We start from the raw sequence: 23,741 nt of genomic DNA on the forward strand, positions 1-23,741 counted from the left end.
CTTTTAGTTGTTTTTGTGGTTTTAATCTTTTTGGCGGTTTGTTTCTTTTTCCCGGAGTGAGGACTGGACCTCATTTCTTTTCACATCTTTTTTCTTTTTCTCTTTTTCCTTTTTCTTTTTCCCTTCTTTTCTTTTTTCTTCTTTTTCTTTTTTCTCTTTCTTTTCTCTCTCCTCTCTCCCGCTCGACCCGGTCACCCCCCCCGTGCTCTCTCTCTCTTCTCTCTCTCTCCCTACGCCGGCGTCACCTTCCCTAAGCCCTACCGCCGCCGTCCGGCCACCGTTCGGCCTCCCACCGGTCCCATTCTCTTCCTCTCCTTCCGGTCTACCTTCCCTCCAAAACCCACCCCCAACTGGCCGGCCATTTGGCCGGAAAAAGCTTCCAAAGGGCGCACGGATTTTGCTCCGATCCGCCGCCGTCGCTCCACCTCCGGCCACCATTTCTTCACCACTTCATCACCGACTCCTTGTCGTCCTAACCCACCTATTTCCGGCCTCCAACGACCACCGGAACAGCTCCTACGAGCTTAGTTTCCGTTTTGGGTAATCCGGCCATTTCCGGCCATTCCGCCGCCACCCACGGCCGTTCGTCACTTCCAATAGCTTCACAACCACCTCTAGACCATTCCCTATCAATTTCGTGACCTAGTTTGTCCCCGTTCAAAAGTGGGTTTTTCGGACCCACGGCCACAGTGAATTTTCACTGTGACGTTGCTGTTTTTCCGCCGTTTGCAACGCCTCGTGTTTTCTAAAATTGCCGTATAGCGCTGTAAGTATTTTCCAAACCCTACTTTCAGATTTAAATATATATTGCTCATTCAATTATTTACTGTTGTTGGTTGTTGATTCCGGACTGAGTCCGAGGAGTTTCGGGGGTCGGATGGATGGAGGACGGAGTTGCTTGTTTATTTGATTTATGATTGTTGGATTATTTTATTGTGCATTGTTATGGCATTACATGGTGCATGCACGTGTGTTGTGGGTTTATGAGAAAAGCCTGTGTTTTGGCGTGAGTGTGTTGCGGGTGCGTGGGTATCACGAGCCCAAGCCGGGATGGGTTATTATCTCGGTGGAGCTCCTCTGGTCACTCGGGAGCGGAATAAACTGAGTGATGTCCCCTGAGTTATCGAAAGCGATAATGGGAGCGGGACTAGGGGGTGCTTGGCTACGAACGCGCCGGGCGCGGAACCGGGCATCGGCCTACTCACCGACTCCGTGGCCCTTCGCTGGCGAGGGCTAGAGGATGCTTGGCTACGCACGCGCGGAGCGCGGAACTGGGCATCGCTCGTTGGGTGTCACATGCGTGGCGGTACTCTGCGGTGTGACACTGGAGCCAGGGTGTGCGGATGACCCCTAGGGGAGGTCATGGTGCATACGGTTAAAATTGGATAATGGTTTGAGATGTCAAATGTGTCTTTTGGCGTGCGTGGAAAACTTGTGTTTTACGGGTTTGTGCATTGGGCATGTTTCATGCATCTTGTTTGAGTTATATGTGTTTTTATCTGGTAGTGTTTGGGTTTTACTTACCTGCGGTACCATTCGTGGTTCCGTAGCTTTTGGTGCAGGAGATGAGGTTGAGGAGGAAGAGGCTGAGCCCGAGGATGCGGCTCCGCCGGGTTGCTGATGTTATCTTTTTATTTGTTTAAAACTGTATTTGTGGTATATGTAATATTTTATCTATGTATGTTTTAAACAGCTTGTATTACGTTAAGAAAAATTCTGGTACTTAGTTATGACTTTCTTATCCGCTGCGTGTCTCTCTGTGCACAATTGCTGCCTTGCACAAACTCGGCACCCGTCGATGGGATGGTGACCCGGGGTGTCACCATCCGGACGTCTCAATTTCCCCGTGTTCGGGCGTGGGGATTTTGGGGGCGTCACAGCACAGACCTTTGAAAACTAGCCACGCAAACTTTTTCTCAACCTCCTCTCTGAGCTCCATCTCGGGACTTCCTAATTCCAAGGACCAACAATCTCTGACAGGCTCCTTCAACCAAGATTCATGTGGGTTTTCCTTGGAATCGGTCATTTCATATTCCAAGAAGCTCAACATTGAGAATGTAAAGAATCCCAATATTTCAGTTCTTGACCTACTGAGAAATCATGGTTTGACGCAGACCCACATCAACAACTTAGGGTAGGTTAGGGAGCAGAGAATTCTCATCTCAAACTCAAAATTCTCATCTTATCATTATAACTTTCTCAAATTTCTACACAAAATAAAATAAACAATTCAACTTTTTCAAATCTCAAAACAATTATAATACCAAAAACTAATATTTTAAACTTTCATCTCAAATTCAAAATTTTAAACAATTAGAATTCGTCCACTAGTGCTTTCGGCTGATTTGGACAATACCCTTATGCCCAACATAAAAGTGTTTGAATCCTCGGGGATTTCTGGCTCTAGGCTCGCCAAAATGCTTAGTAAATACCCACATCTGCTAGAAAGTGATGCACGCACTGCTGTCAAGTTTTTTAGGCACATGGTTTTAGTGATAAGCAAATAACAACTTTGATGATGAAGCGTTCCTCATTGTATCCATTTAATGCTTACTAGATTTTCAAGCCAAAGTTGGAGTTGTTCATATCGCTAGGCTTTTCAGATTTTGAAATTGCAAATTAGGAGTTTTGGTTTGTCAGAGGGTGAGATTTATGCAGCATTCAAACGGCGACCCTTGTGTATGAGTTTTTCGGAAAAGAAAATCAAGAAGATGATGAAATAAAAGTTCACTAAAATAAAATAAAGTTGCAGAAGAAAACTTTCTAGATTGGTTACCAAAAACCAAATAATCTCATCTCATCTAATCATTACAACTTTTTCAAATTCTCATACAAAATATAATAAACAATTCAATTTTTTAAATCCCAATACAAAATTAATATTAAAAAATTATATTATGATAATATTTTATTCATTATTATTTAAAACATTTCATCTCATCTCATCTGAACTACGTAGCCAAACAATTTTGCTCAAATAGTAGACACAAGCAATAAATGAGAAAATACACATGAGATCTAATAAGTACATTAAATCTAATTGAGTTGTTTTGGTGTATCCAAACTAATACCAATCCAACTTGTTTCATGAATAAAATGTGATCAATTAACCAACCAACAAATTTGTCAATATTACTAATGAAAGATTCTTATAAAAGTCGTGACATATAAGCTGTTTAAAGGACTTGAGCTTAAGGGTATGTTTCTCTATGTCTAAGGTTCAAATCTCCTCAAGTGTAAATAATCTTTAGGAGCTATTAGATTGGAAGATTTTTCCATTGAGTTACTAGATGTACACTTATCTGAAACTCCTTACATCAGGCCTATGCATCTCGGGATTAGTCGGAATGTTGTTCTCGGATAACCAGCGCCAATAAATAAATAAAAAATGATATCTCATTTTTCTAAAAAGAAATGATTATTCCAGGTCGCAACATACAAGTTTTTTAAAATATTCCAATTTGATATTTTTTATTTTTTAAAAATATTTAAAAATATATAAAAAATGATTGAAAGAAAAAGAAAAATAATAATAAAAAAAGTGTATTTATACTTATCGGTCGAATTCATCAATTAAATTATCGGTTCGAATAGTACAGTCTTTTTTTTTTTATATATTAATTCAAAAGTAAACAAAAATTGCAAATTTTTTTGCATTAGTTTTCTTACCTTTTGGGTGCCTTTGGGTTGTGCTTAGCTGAACCTCCAGCAGAAATCATTGATGCACTGAAAAGTCACTGAGCATGGGGAAAGTGAGGAGGCCGGTCGACGCTTCAATCAACAATAGCAATATGGCATAGCATTCCATCTCAAAACTCAGTCCAGGTAACCATCGATTCAGCTTTTTCGGCAATCAAACCAAATGTTTCGTTTAATTTCCGTAAAGCTACAGCCCGACATCGATACGTTGAAAAGCCTGCATGGTGTTCCCGAGTCATTAGTTTTGAAACTCTTCTTTATAAGACCAACGTCACTGCTTATCTGTAGCAATCGGTTTAGTGAGATTATCGTTTGAAAATTATTATTTTTTATAATTTGAAAATGATGGAATAGAAATAACTATAAGTCATGTCCTCCCACGGCTTAGGGCGGAGGAGTTCCAACTCATTCCTGCTACAATCTGGGTTGATTCAAAAGAAACATAATTTGTATGCATTTATTTATTTCAGAGGAAGCAGGTCCTGGCCTTATATATAAGAGCATTTCTAATTTAGAGGCATTCTAGGATGTTTAGGTGTAGGTGTGTGAAGACTGTAAGGCCTCATGTTCAGATTTTATCTTAATGTTACTTTCTCTAGATCTAATGTGAAGAAGAGTGGGAGGTGTCTTTTTTTACTCATCCCATGGTGTGTTGGTTTAATGGTATTTGTTGTCCTCTAATTAGGGGTGAGCTGCAACTCAGTTGAAGTCAGAATTCCCTAAATCCAACTCTGATTTTGTTGAAGTTTAAGTCCGAACTCCAACTTCGACTTGTGTAGGCTCCGATCCGACTTCGACTCCGAGTTGTTGGAATGGAGTCAAATTCGGGCTTTTTGTTTTAGCTTTATATTTAATTCATTTTTAAACAATATTTTTTTATGGGCTTTCAAATTTCAAGTTTACTAAAAACATAACCAAAACTCTTTGAACAAGATCAACAAGATGCCCATTTTAATGGTCATTCCACATTAATACATACAGCAAAAATTTAATTATAAAAAAGTATTAACAATAAATATAATAGGAGCCCAACAACAAAGTAAAAGAATCACAAGTTTAAAATTTATCTACTGCCTTGTATGCCATATCAATTGCTAATATCTAACATATTTATAACTTATTTCTACTTATCAAAAAATATTTATAACTTATTTCTATTCTCTAATTACATGTTATTATATTTTAGTAAATTAGTATTGTGTGTTATTAACTTATTATAATAGACTTATTAGTTATTTCTTTTTTTCTTTTTCTTTTTTTTTGAAAGGAAACCTGCATTTTATATTCATGTATTAACCAAATTACAATGTTTATAAAAAACAACATTTTCCAGAACTTCCTTAGGATGATCTTCCATCCATACTAACTCTTCACTTGCATTTAGAGCTAGCTTTGCATGTTATTTCTGTACTAGTATCTAATTTAATTATACACTAGACTTATACTATAGTGTCTAATTACATGTTATTAATATATATTAGTATGACATGTTATTATACTATTGTCTAACTTATTTCTATGCTTGATTATGTATGTTAGTAATACTATGATGTTTACATATATTAAACTATTATTAGTCCATTTATATTGTAGTATAAGTATATTATTTTATAAAAATTAGCTCATATTAGTATATTATTGAATTTAATTATATAAATTCTAGTTATATAACTATACTAGTATATATGATCAATATATATAAATACATATTTTTATAACATATGTATATATAATATCGGAGTCGGATTTGGGTTTGGAGTTGGAGACGGTCTGGCGACACCTCCAACTGAAAAACTAAAAACAAATCTAACTCTGACTCCATTTTGTCATAGTTAGAGTCATTGTACTTAGGGGGAACAAAAGGCCACTTACACAACCTGACCGATTTTTGTAATCTCACTCGATCCAAAAACCCAACCCGTTTGCGTTCAAAATTGGAAATAGAATTGCCACACTAGTTTAGCTTTTTATCGGGTATTACTCGTTACCTGAGAAAAATTCGGAACAAGTCCAACTAGCCTTGCTTTCTTGGACACCATGCTAGAAGTAGTCGCAATCACCGATCAGAAAGCTCTTGAGCATTGCCACCGCGTCGGTGTCCTTGGAAATATCTCCCATGCCAAAAGAATTGGGATGGGAGAGAAGATAGAAACAGAATTAAAAACCAATAAGGCAAACATGAAAATTGGGGGCTGAATTTTCAATTTTGGAATTAAACCAATAACTTTCTAACATGAGCAAATCCAATTTCGTATCTTCTCAGTTTTGGAATCTAGGTCCCTCAACAAACTGTTGCTCTGTGTCCTCCACAACTGGTTAGGTTCAAAGAGACGAAGGAAGCCACGAATTTAAAACTCAACAGATCAAGGTGCATGGAAGATGGTTTCACTGTTCCACAAGTTACCCCTCCCTCCACTGGCCCCAACAGATCCATACTTTTTTGGTAGAATGAAAGCCTCCAAATCTGTCTTTTCAAGAACAAGGCTCATGTTCATATTTTCCTGATTTGGCTTGAGTTATGTTTTACATTTTATTTTCCTTACTCGCTTCTTGGTTTTTTTTTTAAAAAAAATGAAATTAATCCGGTTGGATAATCAGATAACGGGAACAGGTATGGAACTTTTATTTCGGTAGTGCACTTATTCGAGCCGGGTCGGGTCGGAATATAGGAAATTCGGGCTGGGTCGGATGAACATTCCTAATTATACTTCAGATTTAGTGAGTATTGTTAGAAACAATTTTATCATATGATTACTTTCATGTCCTAGATGCTTTGGGCATTTATACTTGCATTCTTAGCAGTTTGGTTATATGGAATTGGTTGTTCTATCCCCAAATATTGCAGGACCCTCTCTGTATATGTTATAACATGTGTAAACTTATGCATATGTTTATCATTCTAATCCTAATTCAGCCAAATTAAGCCATACCTTTCAGGTTCACTTCATACATACATACAAACATGCATGTGTGTATATATATATATATATATATAAATTTGGATAAGTAGGATAAGATTTTATTAATAATTACAACCTTTAAAAGGAAATGTAAAATACAATTTGTTACAACGTAGCGGGTACTATTCATATTGTAAAGATTTTTATTATTACTTATATTTCATTTAATCCCTTAATTTTTTTTTTACTTTGATATTGACCATGTCACGAAGTTGATAGTTTGAGATATAGATTATTCAGGATTCTATAGTTAAGTCTTAGGATTGTGCTCCAATTAGCCAAACAAACAACTACTGATCTAGTGCACCAAACCTTTTAACCATATAATCAATCACCAAACATAAACAGGGAATTAGAGAGAGACCGAATGTAGGGGCCATATATACAGAGAAAATAGTGGTTGCTGCTTTGGTGGTCCTTCTAACATGCCACCATACAGCGAATTATTTTATGACCATAAGAGTATCTCCATCTGTATGTCTAGAACTCCTAATTCTCTAAACTTTAGCCAAAAATTTTAATTTTTTGACAAAAATCCCTCTCCATCCGGTTCCTATTTTAGGAAAAGGTTTTGGGATGTGAAGAGCGGTAATATTCATCCCTAAATCATTTTTTATAAATATTTTATTTTAATAAATAAAACAAATTCTTTTTTTAATTACTTACACTTTCTCGTATGCTCATATTTGTTATAGTTTAACGTAATTATTTTTAAAATAATTTAAAAAATTACAAAAATATAAAAAAATTAAAAATATTATCATACCTGCAAAAAATAATTTTAGTTTTTGTTTAAAATATTCGTTAGTGAGTATAGTTCAAAATATAAGAAAACAAATATAAAATAATGAGTAGTTAAGTTTGTAAGTAGAAATAAGAGAAAAAAGTAATAAATAAAAAATAAATAAATATTATTTTAATATAATAGAGAATGAATAGGAAAGATAAGTAAAATTGAAGAAAACATTTAAACCAAATTTTAGATAAATACAATGTAAATGCTGTAAGATCGACAACACACAGCCTATTTCTTCATCAAAAGCCGGCATATATAGTGAACACAATGCCTTCGGTGGCTTCGGTGAGACTTCAGTTTAACCCAGCCCAGTTGCAAATTTCTCGGCTTTGCAGACTTTACCCTCTGAAACAGAGGGTCTACTAACCAGAAGAAGGGGGAGGCCGATGATTCAGGCAACTCAGTGGCGTCGCGTAGTAGCATCTCAAATCTCAAATTAGGTAACCCATCCTTCATTCGTATCTCCTAAATCAACTGGATTTTCTCTCAACCAAATCCAATGCTTCGTTTAATTTGCTCAAGGTTGCCCCAAAAACTAAAGCATAGACCTTCAAAAACTAGCCACGCAAACTTTTTCTCAACCTCCTCTCTGAAATCCATCTCAGGACTTCTTAATTCCAAGGACCCACAATCTCTGACAGTCTCCTTCCTCCAAGATTCATGTGGGTTTTCCTTGGAATCGGCCATTTCATATTCCAAGAAGCTTGACATTGAGAACGTAAAGAATCCTAATTCAGTTCTTGACCTATTGAGAAATCACGGTTTGACGCAGACCTACATCAGCAACTTAATTAGAATTCGTCCACTATTGCTTTCGGCTGATTTAGACAATACCCTTATGCCCAATATAAACGTGTTTGAATCCTTGGGGTTTTCTGGCTCTAGTCTCGCCAAAATGCTTAGCAAATACCCAGCTGTGCTACAAAGTGATGCACACGCCACTGTCGAGTATTTTAGGGCACATGGTTTTAGTGATAAGCAAATAACAACTTTGACGATGAAGTTTCCCTCATTGTATGTGTATAATGCTGACAAGATTTTTAAGCCAAAGTTGGAGTTTTTCAAATCGTTAGGCTTTTCAGATCTTGAAATTGCAAAGATTTTATCTGCAGCGCCGTATATTCTAACAAGGAGCCTCGAAAAACAAATCATTCCGAGTCTTCAAGAGCTTAGGCGGATCGTTGGCACTGACGAGAATGTCTTAAAAGGTTATAAAGGCACACTGGCCAGTAATTAGAACAAACGTTGTACATACGCTACAGCCCAACATCGATACTCTGATAAGCCATGGTGTTCCCCAGTCATTAGTTTTGAAAGTCCTCTTTATAAGACCGAGGTCACTGCTTATGTGTAGCAATCGGTTTAGTGAGATTGTTAGTGAAGTTCTGAAATTGGGTTTTGATCCCAATTGTCTGAAATTTGTTCTAGCCATCATGTCCATGGCACTAAATAGTAAGCCACTGTGGGAGCAGAAGGTGAAAGCTTTTAGGAGTTTTGGTTTGTCAGAGGATAAGATTTATGCTGCATTCAAGCGGGGACCCTTGTGTATGAGTTGTTCGGAAAAGAAGATCAAGAAAATGATGGGTTTCTTTGTGAACAAACTGAAGATGAAGCCTTCTATGATCTCCAATTGTCCGAATCTTCTACTGCATAGCTTGGAGAAGCGGATTATTCCAAGGTGTTCAGTTATGCAAGTTTTGATGTTGAAGGGGTTGATCAAGGAGGATATTGGCATTGTTTATATGGTCACAATGGTTGAGAAGAAATTCATGGTGAAATTTGTGAGCAAGTATCAAAATGAGGTTCCTGATGTTGTTAGAGCGCACCAAGGGAAGATAGAATTTCAAGGGCTCCCCATAGCCATGGAGATGTGAGTACTTTTGACATAATCAAATGCGGCATTGGCTAAAGATCATGAGTTCAGTTTTAGTACAACATGTTATGGAGACATCTCAGAAACTTTGTATGGTAATTGTCCTTGATTTTGATTCGTTTTTTATTTGCCCCTTAATTATGATTTTACTCTTTGGATTTGTTCAGCATTCAAGCGGGAACCCTTGTGTATGACTGGTTCGATCAAGAAGATTATGAAAATGATGGGTTTCTTTGTGAACAAACTGAAGATGAAGCCTTCTATTATCTCCAAGAATCCGAATCTTGTACAGCTTAGCTTGGAGAAGCAGATTATTCCGAGGTGTTCAGTTCTGCAACTTTTGATGTTGAAGGGGTTGATCAAGGAAGATACTAGCATTGTTTATATACTCAAAATGACTGAGAAGGAATTCATGGAGAAATTTGTGAGCAAGTATCAAAATGAGGTTCCTGATGTTGTTAAAGCGAACCAGGGGAAGGGGAAGATAGAATTTCAAGGGCTCCCCGTTGCACCAATGGAGACGTGATTGCTTTTGACATAAACAAATGTGACCTTGGCAATAGATCCCGAAAGGAAAAATAATTTCGGAGGTGTTTCAGCAGGTTTGTATGGTAATCCATCAGTGTTGCACACATCAGGCAAAATTAGAAAGTTGTCAAAGATGAGGTGAATGTTCCTTGCATACAGTAGAACTTGCTTGCCTTCCTGATAGTGATAGCTGCAGGATGCTGTCAATTTGACATATATTTCAGGATAAGCAAGCCCTGATGTTATATATAAGAGCATTTCTAATTTAGAGGCATTCTAGGATGTTTAGGTGTAGGTGTGTGAAGACTGTGAGGCCTCATGATGATTTATCTCATATTACTTTTTAGATCTAATATGAAGGAGGCGTGGGAAGTATCATTTTTCACTCATCATATGGTGTTTCGGATTGCTGTTATTTTGTTGACCTCTCATGAGTAGAGGCCCAAGATTCGAGTCCAAGTACTTTCAGTTTCAATCCCCTTGCTATCAAAAAATTATTTTATATACCTATGCGTGCAGCTTTGGTTCATTGGCCATTAACCCTTATTTCGGGGTCTTTATAGTTTATATTTAATGATTATCATTAGAGACAAGTTGATCATATGATTGGTTTTGTGTCCTAAATGCTTTGGTGTTGGGGGAATTAGTTTTCATTTATACTTGCATTTTTAGCAGTTTGTTCATATGGAATTGGTTGCTCTGTCGCCAAATATTGCAGGACCTTTTGTATATGTTTAAACTTATGCATATTTTATCATTCTATTCCTAATCACTAACTAATATAAAAACCAAAGGCTGTTTCTCAGATTTGTGCTTTCCATTTTATACCAATATTTGAACAAATATCAGCCGGATGAGCCCTAACTCATATCACTATGTGATGATCGACATGTATAATCCTGAAGAGAGACCGGGGAAAAGAGTTTTTGAAAAGTATAGTAAGTTTGCATGGCTCTCTTATCTTGATGAATGACGTCCTTTAATCAATTCGACCACTCCTGCCATAATTTTTCTCTTTTGGGTTTTTATATCTAATCTTTGTTTTTTCTTAATTTGAGAAGTTTGATTAATTTTCGTATTTCTTTGATTAATTTGAAAACTTTGGACACATCACTGTTCGATGCCACTAACATTTGGGACTTGTTATATATCTCTCATGGTCTTTCTAGACGGACAAAGGATGGATTACTCATTCTAATGACGAGAATATGCCGAATGTGTAAAATGATAAATCAAAAATAAAAAATAAAAAATAAAAAAATAAAAACAAATTTATCGTATTTTTCCACAATATATAGTTAAATATCTTCTTGGTACTTATACTCTTTTAGAAAGTCAAACGTAAACGAAAAAGAAAACTCTATATCTATGTTATTTTTTAAAAAAACAAAAACAAAAACAAAAACAAAATTCTAAACATTTATAGTTCAATACTCGTTGAAGCTACTAGCTACGAGTTTTGCTAAATGTAAGTAGGTGTCTCGCTGTTCTTGGGCTAAGTAAATATCTGAAAATCTAATTTTGAATCCAACTTCTCTTTTATTTTGCATTAATTAAGACAAAACAGAGTCAGAGTTAGAATTTTTTTTTGTTTTTCAGTCAGAGTTAGAGTCGAAGTTGGAGGTTTTGTCAGACCGACTCAGACTTTTTGCTCCAACTCTGATTCTGGCTTTGTTCTCTGACTCCAACTCCAATTCTGATATTGTACATATATTATAAAAATAATATTTATCTATTGATCATATATATTATATACTAATACATTTATATAGTTACATAACTAGAACTTGTATGGTTAAATTTAATAATATATTAGTATAAACTAATTATTATAAAATAATATACTTATACTATAATTTAAATAGAATAATAATAGTTTAGTATATATAGACATCATTGTATTAGTGCCAAATATAATCAAGTATCAAAATAAGTTAGATACTAGGATTGGAATAAGTCTATTATGATAAGTTAATAACACATAATATTAATTTAGTAAAGTCTAGTAACATGTAATTAGACACTACAGTATAAGTCTAGTATAATACATTAATTTTTTTTATAGGTTAGTATAATACATTAATAACACAATACTAATTTACCAAAGTATAATAACATATAATTAAACGCTAGAAATAAATATAGTATAGAAATTAGTTATAAATAAGTTAGACATTATCAATTGATATGGTATACAAAGTAGTAGCTTAATTTTAAACATGTGATTTTTTACTTTGTTCCTGGGCTCCTATTATATTTACCATTAATACTTTTTCATAATTAAACACTTGCTGTAAATACTGATGTGGAATGACCAGTAATAGGGGTATATTGTTGATCTTTTTTAAAGAGTTTTGGTTATATTTTTAATAAATTTAAAATAAAAGCTCACAAAAAACTTGTTTAAAACTGAATTTTTTTAACATTTTTAATCATTAAGAAAAAATTAAAATAAAAAAAATTAAAATATTCGAGTGGTAACTTTGAATGGTAACATTGAGGGACTAAGTAATATTTTCCATTTTAAAAAGTCTAAAAACTCTTCACATTAACCTCATGTTGAGTATCTTTGGCTTGAAAATATAATTTTTCACTTGCTAGATTTACTTTTTAGATATGGCATGACTCATGAAAATAATCGAAGAAAAGTCATAGATTTATAGAGGGGGCATAATTTGCTTTCTCATTTTGACAGTTCATATATTAATTATTTTTTACTTAATAATAAAGGAAATAAATTTTAATGTATTGATGTGTTTTTTTTAAATATTTAAATATGTTAAAAATATAAAAAATAAAAAAATAGAAAAGAGAATTTAAACTAGTGGGCACCTCAAACGGTCAAAATTGAGGATTACACTAGCACCATCCTTTATAAATTCATTTGTCCGGACAATACCGTGCAACTAGGGGTGCTCCACCCGGGTGCTAGGGCACAGAGGCTAACATCCTATTTGCCTCGCCCCTCGTCCACTTCAAAAGTACTAATGTCTTATTGGATTTAAAAATTATTTTTGTGATCTAAATTATTATATAATTTAAATCGTAAATTAAAATTTATATATATATCAATAATTTTATGTTATTAATTTTTAAATTTGTTAGACTTATTCACAAGAGTATGAGACTTGTTTACAAGATTATACATTATATTAACTTTCTAAGCCAACCTTATATAAAACTTTAAAACTATACAAAAGTCTTACTTAAATAACGTTGGACTTTGGGATATACTCGAGAGGACTGAGTTTTGCTACATACAAGCGCAATTGCGCACTAATTTATATACCAACACTGATTTATTCATACTTAAAATTTAAATTAACATTGTTATCAATAAAATTTACTTTTTGACCAATTATATTATATTAATGTACAGATTAGTGCATAATTATACTTACAACTATACTTTTCCGAGAGGACCACGCCCTTTATCCCTGAAGCGGTTCACAAAGTCCCGAGAGGACACCCTTTATCCCTGAAGCGGTTCCCAAAGTGTGGCTAATTTTCTAACCTTTTGGGTCCAGTGTGTTGGGCTCGTGAACTGATTGATGGGTGCAACAGAAGGTGGCTTTGGGCTGTGCTTGGCTGAACCTCCAGCAGAAATCACTACTGCACAGAAAAGTCACAGCGCAAGGAGAGAGTGAGGAGGCCGATGCTTCTTCAATCAACTCAATAGCATCGCATTCCATCTCAAAACTCAATCCAGGTAACCATTGATTCAGCTTTTTCGGAAATCAAATCAAATGCTTCGTTTAACTTCCGTGAAGCTGCCCCAGCGGTTAAGGCACAGAGCTTCAACAATATGCCAAGGCCACTTGTTCTCAACCTCCCCTCTCAAACCCATCTCAGAACTTCCTATTTCCATGGACCCAGAATCTCTAACGGTCTCCTTCCTCCGAAACTCATGTGGGTTCTCCTTGGAACTGGCCATTTCAGCTTCTAAGAAGCTCAACATTGAGAACATAGAGGGTCCCAACTCCGTTCTGGATCTGTTGAAAACTCACGGTTTGAAGCAGAATCACATCAGATACTTAATTAGTAGCCGTCCATTATTGCTTTTGGCTGATTTAGGCAATACCCTTAAGCCCAACATGGAGTTGTTTAAATCCTTAGGGTTTTGTGGCGCTAGCCTCTTCGAAATGCTCAGCAAATACCCAGCCGTGCTAGAAAGTGATGGATACACTGCTGTTGAGTTTTTTAGAGCACGTGGTTTTAGTGATAAGCAAATAAAAACTTTGACGATGAAGCGTCCCGCATTGTATATGTATAATGCTAACAAGATTTTTAAGCCAAAGTTGGAGTTTTTCAAATCTTTAGGCTTCTCAGATCTTGAAATTGCAGAGGTTTTATCTGCAGCGCCTACTGTTCTGGAAACGAGCCTCGAAAAACAGATCATTCCGTGTGTTCAAGAGCTTAGGCGGATTCTTGGCACTGACGAGAATGTCTTTAAGGTTATAAAGGGATACTGCCCAGTAATTAGATCAAACGTTGAACATACGCTACAGCCCAACATCGCTACTCTGATAAGCCATGGTGTTCCCCAGTCATTAGTTTTAAAAGTCTTCTTTATTAGACCATCGTCACTACTTATCTGTGGCAATCGGTTTAGTGAGATTGTTAGTGAAATTATGAAATTGGGTTTTGATCCCAATTGTCTGAAATTTGTTGTAGCCATCATATCCATGTCACAAAATAGTAAAACAATGTGGGAGCAGAAGGTGGAAGCTTTTAGAAGTTTTGGTTTGTCAGACGATGAGATTTGTTCAGCATTCAAGCGGCAACCCAGGTGTATGACTGTTTCGGAGAAGAACATTAAGAAAACAATGGGTTTCTTTGTGAACAAACTGAAGATGAAGCCTTCAAAGATCTCCAAGAATCCGAATATTCTATGGCTTAGCTTGGAGAAGCGGATTATTCCGAGGTGTTCAGTTCTGCAACTTTTGATGTTAAAGGGGTTGATCAAGGAAGATACTAGCATTGTTTATATACTCAAAATGACTGAGAAGGAATTCATGGAGAAATTTGTGAGCAAGTATCAAAATGAGGTTCCTGATGTTGTTAAAGCGAACCAGGGGAAGATAGAATTTCAAGGGCTCCCCGTTGCACCAATGGAGACGTGATTGCTTTTGACATAAACAAATGTGACCTTGGCAATGGATCCCGAATGGAAAAATAATTTCAGGAGGTGTTTCAGCAGGTTTGTATGGTAATCCATCAGTGTTGCACACATCAGGCAAAATTAGAAAGTTGTCAAAGCTGAGGTGAATGTTCCTTGCATACAGTAGAACTTGCTTGCCTTTCTGGTAGTGATAGCTGCATGATGCTGTCAATTTGACATATATAAGCAAGCCCTGATGTTATATATAAGAGCATTTCTAATTTAGAGGCATTCTAGGATGTTTAGGCGACATGATGATTTTATCTCATATTACTTTTTATATCTAATATGAAAGAAGCATGGCAAGTATCTATTTTCACTCATCATATGGTGTTTCGGATTAATGGTATTTGTTGACCTCTCATGAGTAGATGCCCAAGATTCGAGTCCAAGTACTTTCAGTTTCAATCCCCTTACAAAAATTATTTTATACACCTATGCATGCAGCTTTGGTTCATTGGCCATTAACCCTTATTTTGGGGTCTTTATGGTTTATATTTAATGATTCATTGATTATCATTAGAAACAAATTGATCATACGATTGTTTTCATGTCCTAAATGCATTGGGGTTGGGGGATTAGTTTTCATTTATACCTATCAAAAAAAAAGTTTTCATTTATACTTGCATTTTTAGCAGTTGGTTCATATGGAATTTGTTGCTCTGTCGCCAAATATTGCAGGACCTTTTGTATATGTTATGACATGTTTAAACTTATGCATATGTTTATCATTCTTTTCCTACTTCAGCCAAACTAGGTGCTTGTCGCAGAATGGAGCACCTATTCCAGCAGCTTTATTATATCTCAGAAATCTATCATTTAGTTCTCCATGTTTTTGTTGTTTTAAGTGCCGGAATTCAGATCCTCCACTGGTATGGAAGTTGGAACTCCAAGTATAGAGTGGCTTGAAGGTGTAAGTTTCATTTGATGATGTTCATTACATTTTTTTAATATCTTTTGGGGAGCAGTGTTACCCCAACTGGCTGGCTCACAACGAACAGTGCAGACTTTTAATACAGAGTACCAAGTACCAACGTTACATACGTTTTTTTTAAGCTTTGTTCTTCGTTCTCTTCAGCCATTTATGTTTACATCTCATTTTTCAAATCTTCTGCTTTGATCCTTTCGATTCAAATCTTCAGCCAAAACTCAACTATTGGGAATCATCTTCTGTACCCGACCTTGTCCTGTTGTTAATTTGTTGTTTAAATTCACCTGGCCAGGCTGAAATGGTGATTAAATGGGTGCTGTCCATGTGGTAAAATTGTACTTGTGTAAACTTGATAAAGGTTACAATGCTTATCCAGGAGATCAATCTTTTGTGACAATATCTGATGAAGAATTGCTATTTTGCTCTTATTGATTCATCATTAATGCTGTTTACCTCATGGAACCTAATCTTGGTCTCTGTTCCCAAACATATCAGCGTCATTGTGATGATACATAACATAATGTACAAAATTGGAATAGACACATCAAATAAATTTTACAGTATTTAATACTATCTGTATAGATGCATTACCTCATGGAACCTAATCTTGGTCTCTGTTCCCAAACATATCAGCGTCATTGTGATGATGCATAACATAATGTACAAAATTGGAATAGACATCAAATAAATTTTACAGTATTTAATACTATCTGTATAGATCTTTCTCTACAACCGATTATGTAGTTTGATCAAACAATAGAGGATCTCAATTGATTTCGTTGTATGCATGTTTGTCGTGCTTTCCATATTTTCACTTTCAATCATTTCTCTTTTTCCACAGCTGGACTTATTACGTGAAAAATGATATTTATAATCATGTAGTCTCTTTAAAAAAGCTGAGTAATTACTCTTTTTGAGTCATAGGATATACAAGCCTCATAAAATTCTTTTAAAAAAAGTCAATAAATTTAGAATTCACCTGAAAAAATTATTTTTTAATAGTAAATTATACTTTTTCTAAAAGGAAGCGTGTGGAATTGATATTTTATAATTGTATTTAGCATTACTCTTGCTTTGTTTATAGGCAACCATATTCAAACATCATGGATGAAATTGTTGTCGGTAGAATGCATTCACTATGTTCCTCATCACTTTGGGGGTTCATATACCAACCTGCCCGCTGGTTAAATTAAAATGGCAATATAAACTTGGCTCCGCATGCCAAACTTGGAATTAGTTGTAATTCTTGATGGTTGAAGCTTGAGGAATGAGGGCCTTTAAAGTTTGCGCTGGACAACTCGGGATGAAGCCTGGCACGTGCTCTGATGCTGGTATGCACCAACCACACATGTCCCTTTGAAACCAATCTATTACCACAAGGAATCGTTGGAATGTCTTTTCGAGCCAAAATATAAAATAATAAGTTGAGTTAGGTGTCGTTTGGTGACATAAATAAAATTAAATAAAAAAAAATGTGAATATCAGTAAAATAAGTTGAGTTAGAAGTATAATATATCCCTTGGACTAGATATCGTTGGCGTTGATGCTGAGAACTATAAGCTTGAATAGGTAACCTTATTTTACTTGTTTTCTTATTATTAAAGTTTATTTAAATAATTATTTAATTATTTCAATGATTATTTAATTCTTTTTATAATTTCATATATAATTATTTAATTCTTTTTATAATTTCATATATCTATTTACAGAAAACCTTCAAGTCAGTCCGGCTGTTTTTATTCAATAAACAGCCCTCCAATAGCAGCTCTCCACGTAAGTTTTCAATTTTACATATTGTGCATTTGCCTACTCCTGATCAACAACCATCACAGCCCTCCTGTGCCTCCATCATAGTTTCGCATCCTTAAGTACTGATCTGTTGCCTTTGCCCTCATCTCTTTCATGGTTACCAAGTACTGCTCGAGCTCCTCTATCCCTATCTCATCGATCAGCTCATCCCACAAGAACCCAATATTGTTCCCCCATCTTCTTCTTCGACGTTAGATCCTCATTAATATTTGCTTCCTGGCATGGGTTTCAGCCCAGAGATGTTGGTCGGGTAGTCTATTGGCTGGTAAAGAATACTGCGTTCTTTCTTAGTTAGGATAATGGTAGTTGCACTACAAGATATTTTGGTTTTCCCCAAGCAGGGGATTCGTGGCAAATAGTCATTTTTTTTGTGTGGGAAATCTCTTTTTCCCACTAATTCGGCCCGTGGGAAGCTCGTGGCGTAAAACTCGCCGCAAAAAGTATTATTGCCCACGAAAGGTTTAAGTCGTGGGCAATACCTATGTTTTCCCACGACACATCTCATAGCAAGAGCCGATGAAGATCGTCGACAAAGCACATCCATTTTCGTTTATGTGAGAATAGGAGCAAATGCCACGAGAGGTACTGGTGGGTATTAGTATTACCCACCAGTACCTCTCGTGGGAAAAACTTCTGCCGGCCAAAAAAAAAAAGTATTTGCCATGAGTTGTCTTCATGCAAAATGCTAAAAGATTTTAGAAAAAAAAAATTACTAATTGTAAAGGCAAAAACAGATGAGACTGAGCCAAAACTCAAGTAAAAAATTATCTAATATAAGCCAAAAATTTATATACAAACCAACGTAACCATGAAATGTAATAAACCACCATCCATTAAAATTGAATACATAACAACCAACACACCAATGAAATGCAATAAAATCACTTTCAACATAGTCTGTCCAGTTGTTATCTATAAATCTATAAATGTTCTTTCAAGCTTCATACACACCAACAATAATCCCAACCAACATATCACTTCAATATTTACTACCAATTCACATCATTCCACTTCACACTCCCATATATATAACTCAAAATCTTGCATTGTAAGTCATATCAACATGATTGCTGCCTATAGACTGTTAGTAAGCTAATAAGTCAGTATTTGTGATAAAGACATTGGCCTATAGACTGTTAGAATGCCATAGCATGTCCCAAAGAACAAGCACCCATGTGAGCAAGATACTTTATTCAATCCCTACCAATATGCAAAGTAATCCATTAATTAATTTTCACATTTGCTCTGAACAGAAATCCCACATTTTACTTGATCTGAAATTTTTGGTTCAAATGTAAATTCAAATGTAAAAGATGATGATAAAGGTAACATGAAAACCAAACCAGACTAAGATCTTGGAAAGCTACTCAAAGTTGCCTCATTATTGTATCTTGAAAAGTCTCTTCAATGTCCCAACCAACTTCCACTCCTCAACAGACAGATCATCCTGCATATTATATAGAGTTACAAAATAAGCAACAATTTAATGACAATGCATGAAGAATGGCAAACCAAGCCACCCGATGCCACCAAGGGTTAGCGCGATGAAAGGTCAGTATACAACTCGATGTGTGAGATTCAATACTTACCCTATAATTAGCTTTAAGTACATCAATTGGCTTCCTCGAGATGTGGCTGACAAGTTCATCCTCAAGCTCAAAGTGCCTACCAAACATTTTTTTTATCAGTGCAATCAAATATTTCTTTTTATCAATGCAATCGAAGATTTTATTAAAAAGTTCAAAAGGAATAGTCTGAGTTATGTATACTAGAGGAACACCAATTTTTTTTATAGGTACCAAAAATAATTAGGATTTACCAAAAAAAAAAAAAATCACTTTCAAAAGCTTTTTGATGTTACTGAATCTTGTAAAAATCGATTTATGGAGTCTGGTGATTTCCCAGGAAATTAAGAAGGGTCTGGCATATTTATTTTATTTGGAAATGCTAGTGTCTCAATGATGACGTGCACATGGCGCAGAACAAAAAACTGTATGGACTCTGAGAACAATTTGATGTAAGATTTTTAGAAAATTCAGCACTAGACTAGGTTTGTTTATAAAAAGATTGAATCCTGCATCATAGGTACGAACATATACCTTAATTGCAATGGACCACGTCAACCCTTGAGCACAGAAAATAACAAAGTAGCATCCACGGTCTCTGTATCTATTAACTACTATCTGACCAACGAACAAAGCCCCCAAATCATGCACAACTCAACAAGCTAACTAATTTGATATTATCATCATTATCACCTCCTGACTGTGTAGCGGTAACATTTAGAACTTTACCATCTCATCCTTCCTCTTACTTCTCTCCTACATGACAGCATAAAGAAAGGATAAACTCTCAATTCCCTTTCCTTTCCCGTCTCTTTCCTTCATTTTTCCATCTCTATCAATAAAGAAAGGACCTAGTTTTTTAATGTAGTCATTTAAGAAGCTCTTCCTTTTCCTAACCTTACCATGGGTTGGAGATTCTTGGGTAACACGTTAATGCTACAATATTTATAACCACATAAATTTTTTGCATACATCTTGGGTAACACCATTCAAGTTTCCGTGGACTACATCAAAGTTTTTTTTTTTAATCGTATGCAACTATAGTTACAATAAGTCCTTAATGCATACATAAAAATAAAACATAATTATAATTGGTAATGGAATGTAGAAATCAAACATTGAGATGAAGTATTGTACCTGTACATGAAAATCAGAGAGGAGAGACGAGACTTCCTTGAAGCTACCTTCTGAGGCGTTGGGTTGTTGGCGTTGGGGGCCTCGGTTGGGTCTCACCGTCTCATGGTGGAAAGTTCACAGCGAGGGAGGGACAACATTGTCGGCTTGAGGGAGGCGTTGGGGGTGAGTGTGGGTTGATCGGCATAGGGGAAAGTGAGATAGGAACGCCGAGGTGCTGTGGGTCACCATGGTGTCGTGCCATGGAGGTGGCGGCGGCGGAGCCCTAGTCTAGAGAGAGAGACAGAGAAGAGAATGGAAGGGAGAGACATCTGAGAGACGAAGAGTCAAACCGAGAGGGATGAGTGGCGTCACGTGGTGGTGGCACTGCATCTGTCGTGGTGGCACAGACGAGAGAGAGCGTCGCGTGGTGGTGGTGCTGCATCTATCGTGGCGGTTATGTGTGTGTCTGTGAGAGAGAGAGAGAGAGAGAGAGAGAGAGAGAGGAGTTTTCGATTTTTCAAAAGAGGATACGCGGGTGCTTGGAGGGAGGGAGGTGAAAAAAGAGCGAATATGCAGGGAATTAGGGAGGGAATTAGGGATCTCAGTGATCCAACAGTGGAGATTAAACTTTTTAAAAACTACTTATTTGCTGCGACTTCATGTCGCCGCAAAAAGTGGCTTTCCTCACGAATTTTCGATCGTCGAACGTGATTACGGGGTAAAATGTAATTTTCTTTTCCCATGGATGCTGTTTGTAACATTAAGTAAGTATTTCCCACAAATTAACGCTCGTCGGATGTGTTTTAGTGGGAAAAGGTATATTTATTTCCCACGGATAGTTTTCATGTTATAAACTAAGTATTTGCCACGGAGGTAGATTGTGGGAAGCAAAATTCATGGGAAAAGCCCATATTTCTTGTAGTGTTGGGTGAGAAAAAATTGTGGGAAACTGAGTGATTCCTTCATTTGGAGCTTTAATCATGATCCATACATTCCGTTGTTCTAGCTATAAGTGTTTTTACATTTGTTATCTGATTTTGAGAAAATAAAGAAAGAGGAGTTTGGTTGTTTAAAAAAAAAAAAAACTGTGGGTAGTTTCGAACAAAGAGTTGACAACAATTTTGAGGTTGATGATCTCCACAAATAAAATTTTGATGTTAATGAGCTGGGATAGAGTGTCGAACATGGCGTGATGTGAGGAGAGTTAAATATTTTGTTAAACTGTTCTTCTACTACAGGGGAGGGTGAGGGGTACATTCGCAGGGGAGGGGAAATTCATTTGTCATGGAGGGCGAGGGATAAATTCGTAGGGGAGGGGAAATTCATTTGTTATTGATTTTGATCTAGTGTATTCTTCTGTAAGGTGTATTTAGACTACATTCCGACGTGTCTAATTATCATTGGAGAGCTGTTATTCTACTAATAAGAGATGGACCGTTCAGAAGCATTTCACATCTATTTAACTTCTACTTTTTATAATTTCATAGATATAATTGTGAACCCTAACATAATTACCGATTATTGATAGTCTAAGATGGACGCCCCTTGAGAGTTAGGATGTAGTTGATGGAGTATAGATAACCCCCTTTAATCTTTATTGATGAGAAATGATAATCAAATTCTAATTTTAGCGTGTTCAATTTTCTACTGTCAATTTTTTTCTTTTATTAATTGCGACTTTTTATCTTAATTTCAAGTATCACCCATTGAAACTAATCGGTGTTGCAGATGATGTCTTTGTCCTTTATATGGTTATCTAAAATAGTCTCAATGCTCAGTGTTGTAAAAAATGGACTATTATAACTTATGGGCCTACTATATTCATGCAATGGACTGTTTTATAACTTGTCTTTGAAAAATGGACTGTTTTCTAACTTATGGGCCTACCGCCTATGGCTACATGTTATTTAGTTGTTGAACTATTGGATATTGTGTAGTTATTTTTATTATTTTTTGTTTTTTTTTTCAAGTCTAAATTGGGCTTTGCCCAAGCCCAGAACTCGAAAAAGGGTCTTGAATTGGCCCATTAAAATGTTGAAGGTCCAACCTCCACTCGAAGTTCCAACCTCTAATCGGAGTTGAACACTCTAATTCCGTTCGGAGCCCGTGCACAGGCATACTTAAAAGCAATAGTTGGCTTGTATTCTGTATGTCTCAGGTCAAAGTTGTAATGTCCCATTATGAATGAATGAAACTTGTTCTACCTTCATAAAAATAAAAAATAAAAAAAAAAAAGTATACAAGAGAAATACCAAACTAATAAATGAACAAAATGCGATTTTATGTATGTACAAGTCTTATGCAATTCTTTTTAAAACAACGGGTAAATTTGATACCTATATAAAAAATTATATTTTTAACAATGGACCATATTTTTTCAAAGGAAGAGGACGAGATTTTGAACATCTTAATATTGTATCTAGTATTACTTTAAAATAAATTGGATTGTGAGTAGCACTCATCAATTCTGTGTTAACTGACCCACTCCTTCCATAGTTTTTTTCTTTTGGGTTTTTTATATCTAATCTTTGATTAATTTTTGTATTTCTTCGATTAATTTGAAAACTTCGGACACATCATTGTTTAAAGCCACTAACATTTGGGACTTGTTATCTTTTTAGACGAACAAATGATGGATTGCTCATTTTAATGACAAGAATATACCGAATGAGTAAAATGATAAGTCAAAATAATCAAAGTAATTTTATCGTATTTTTCCACAATATATATTTAAATATCTCGTTTATACTTCTAGTTCTTCTAAATTAATTCAAAAGTAAACAAAAATGCAAACTCTCTATCTATCTCTTTAAAAAAAAAAAAAAACCAAAAAAAACAAAAATGTAAACACTAATAATTCAATACTCATCGGAGCTGCTAGCTACAAGTTTTGCTAAATATAAGTTGGTGTCTCAAGCGTACTAGGGCTGAGCAAAAATTTGATAATTCAAATTTGAATTTGATTTTGATACGACTCCACATTGAATTTGACAAAATGGAATCAAAATTTGGTTTTCTTTTTTAAATTTTTAGTCGAAGTTGGAGTCGGAGTTATTGCTGGACTGAATCCGACTTTGCCCTCTTACTCTAATTCTAACCATGATATTGTACATATGTTATAGAAGTAATATTTATCTATAGATCATATATACTAATATAGTTAAATTCAATAATATATTAATATGAGCTAATTATTATAAAATAATACACTTAGATTATAATATAAATAGATTAATAATATTTTAGCATATGTATACATCATAGTACTATTACAAAACATAATCAAGTATATAAATAAGTTAG

The 23,741-nt window shown here is 35.5% G+C and overlaps 2 protein-coding genes across 3 annotated transcripts; both read left to right on the top strand.

Annotated features, from left to right (window-relative positions):
* Window positions 1-7,694: 7,694 nt before the first annotated feature.
* Window positions 7,695-15,340, top strand: LOC122289328. The gene is made up of 6 exons (XM_043096309.1): window positions 7,695-8,691; window positions 8,810-9,325; window positions 9,380-9,423; window positions 9,496-9,833; window positions 11,456-11,560; window positions 13,582-15,340. Exons 1-6 carry the CDS (start codon window positions 7,955-7,957, stop codon window positions 14,977-14,979), a joined length of 3,138 nt encoding a protein of 1,045 aa, XP_042952243.1. The 5' UTR covers window positions 7,695-7,954; the 3' UTR covers window positions 14,980-15,340.
* On the top strand, window positions 8,693-15,340 carry LOC122289733. Of its 2 annotated transcripts, XM_043096972.1 has the most exons (3): window positions 8,708-9,325; window positions 9,496-10,145; window positions 15,264-15,340. In XM_043096972.1, exons 1-2 carry the CDS (start codon window positions 8,802-8,804, stop codon window positions 9,623-9,625), a joined length of 654 nt encoding a protein of 217 aa, XP_042952906.1. In that variant the 5' UTR covers window positions 8,708-8,801; the 3' UTR covers window positions 9,626-10,145; window positions 15,264-15,340. The 2 variants fall into 2 exon arrangements, 1 of the variants encoding a protein (XP_042952906.1); XR_006236220.1 differs by lacking the exon at window positions 15,264-15,340 and having other exon boundaries at window positions 8,693-9,423; window positions 9,496-10,385.
* Window positions 15,341-23,741: the final 8,401 nt, after the last annotated feature.

This window comes from Carya illinoinensis, chromosome 12 (genome assembly GCF_018687715.1).
Source record: "Carya illinoinensis cultivar Pawnee chromosome 12, C.illinoinensisPawnee_v1, whole genome shotgun sequence".
NCBI lineage: Eukaryota > Viridiplantae > Streptophyta > Magnoliopsida > Fagales > Juglandaceae > Carya > Carya illinoinensis.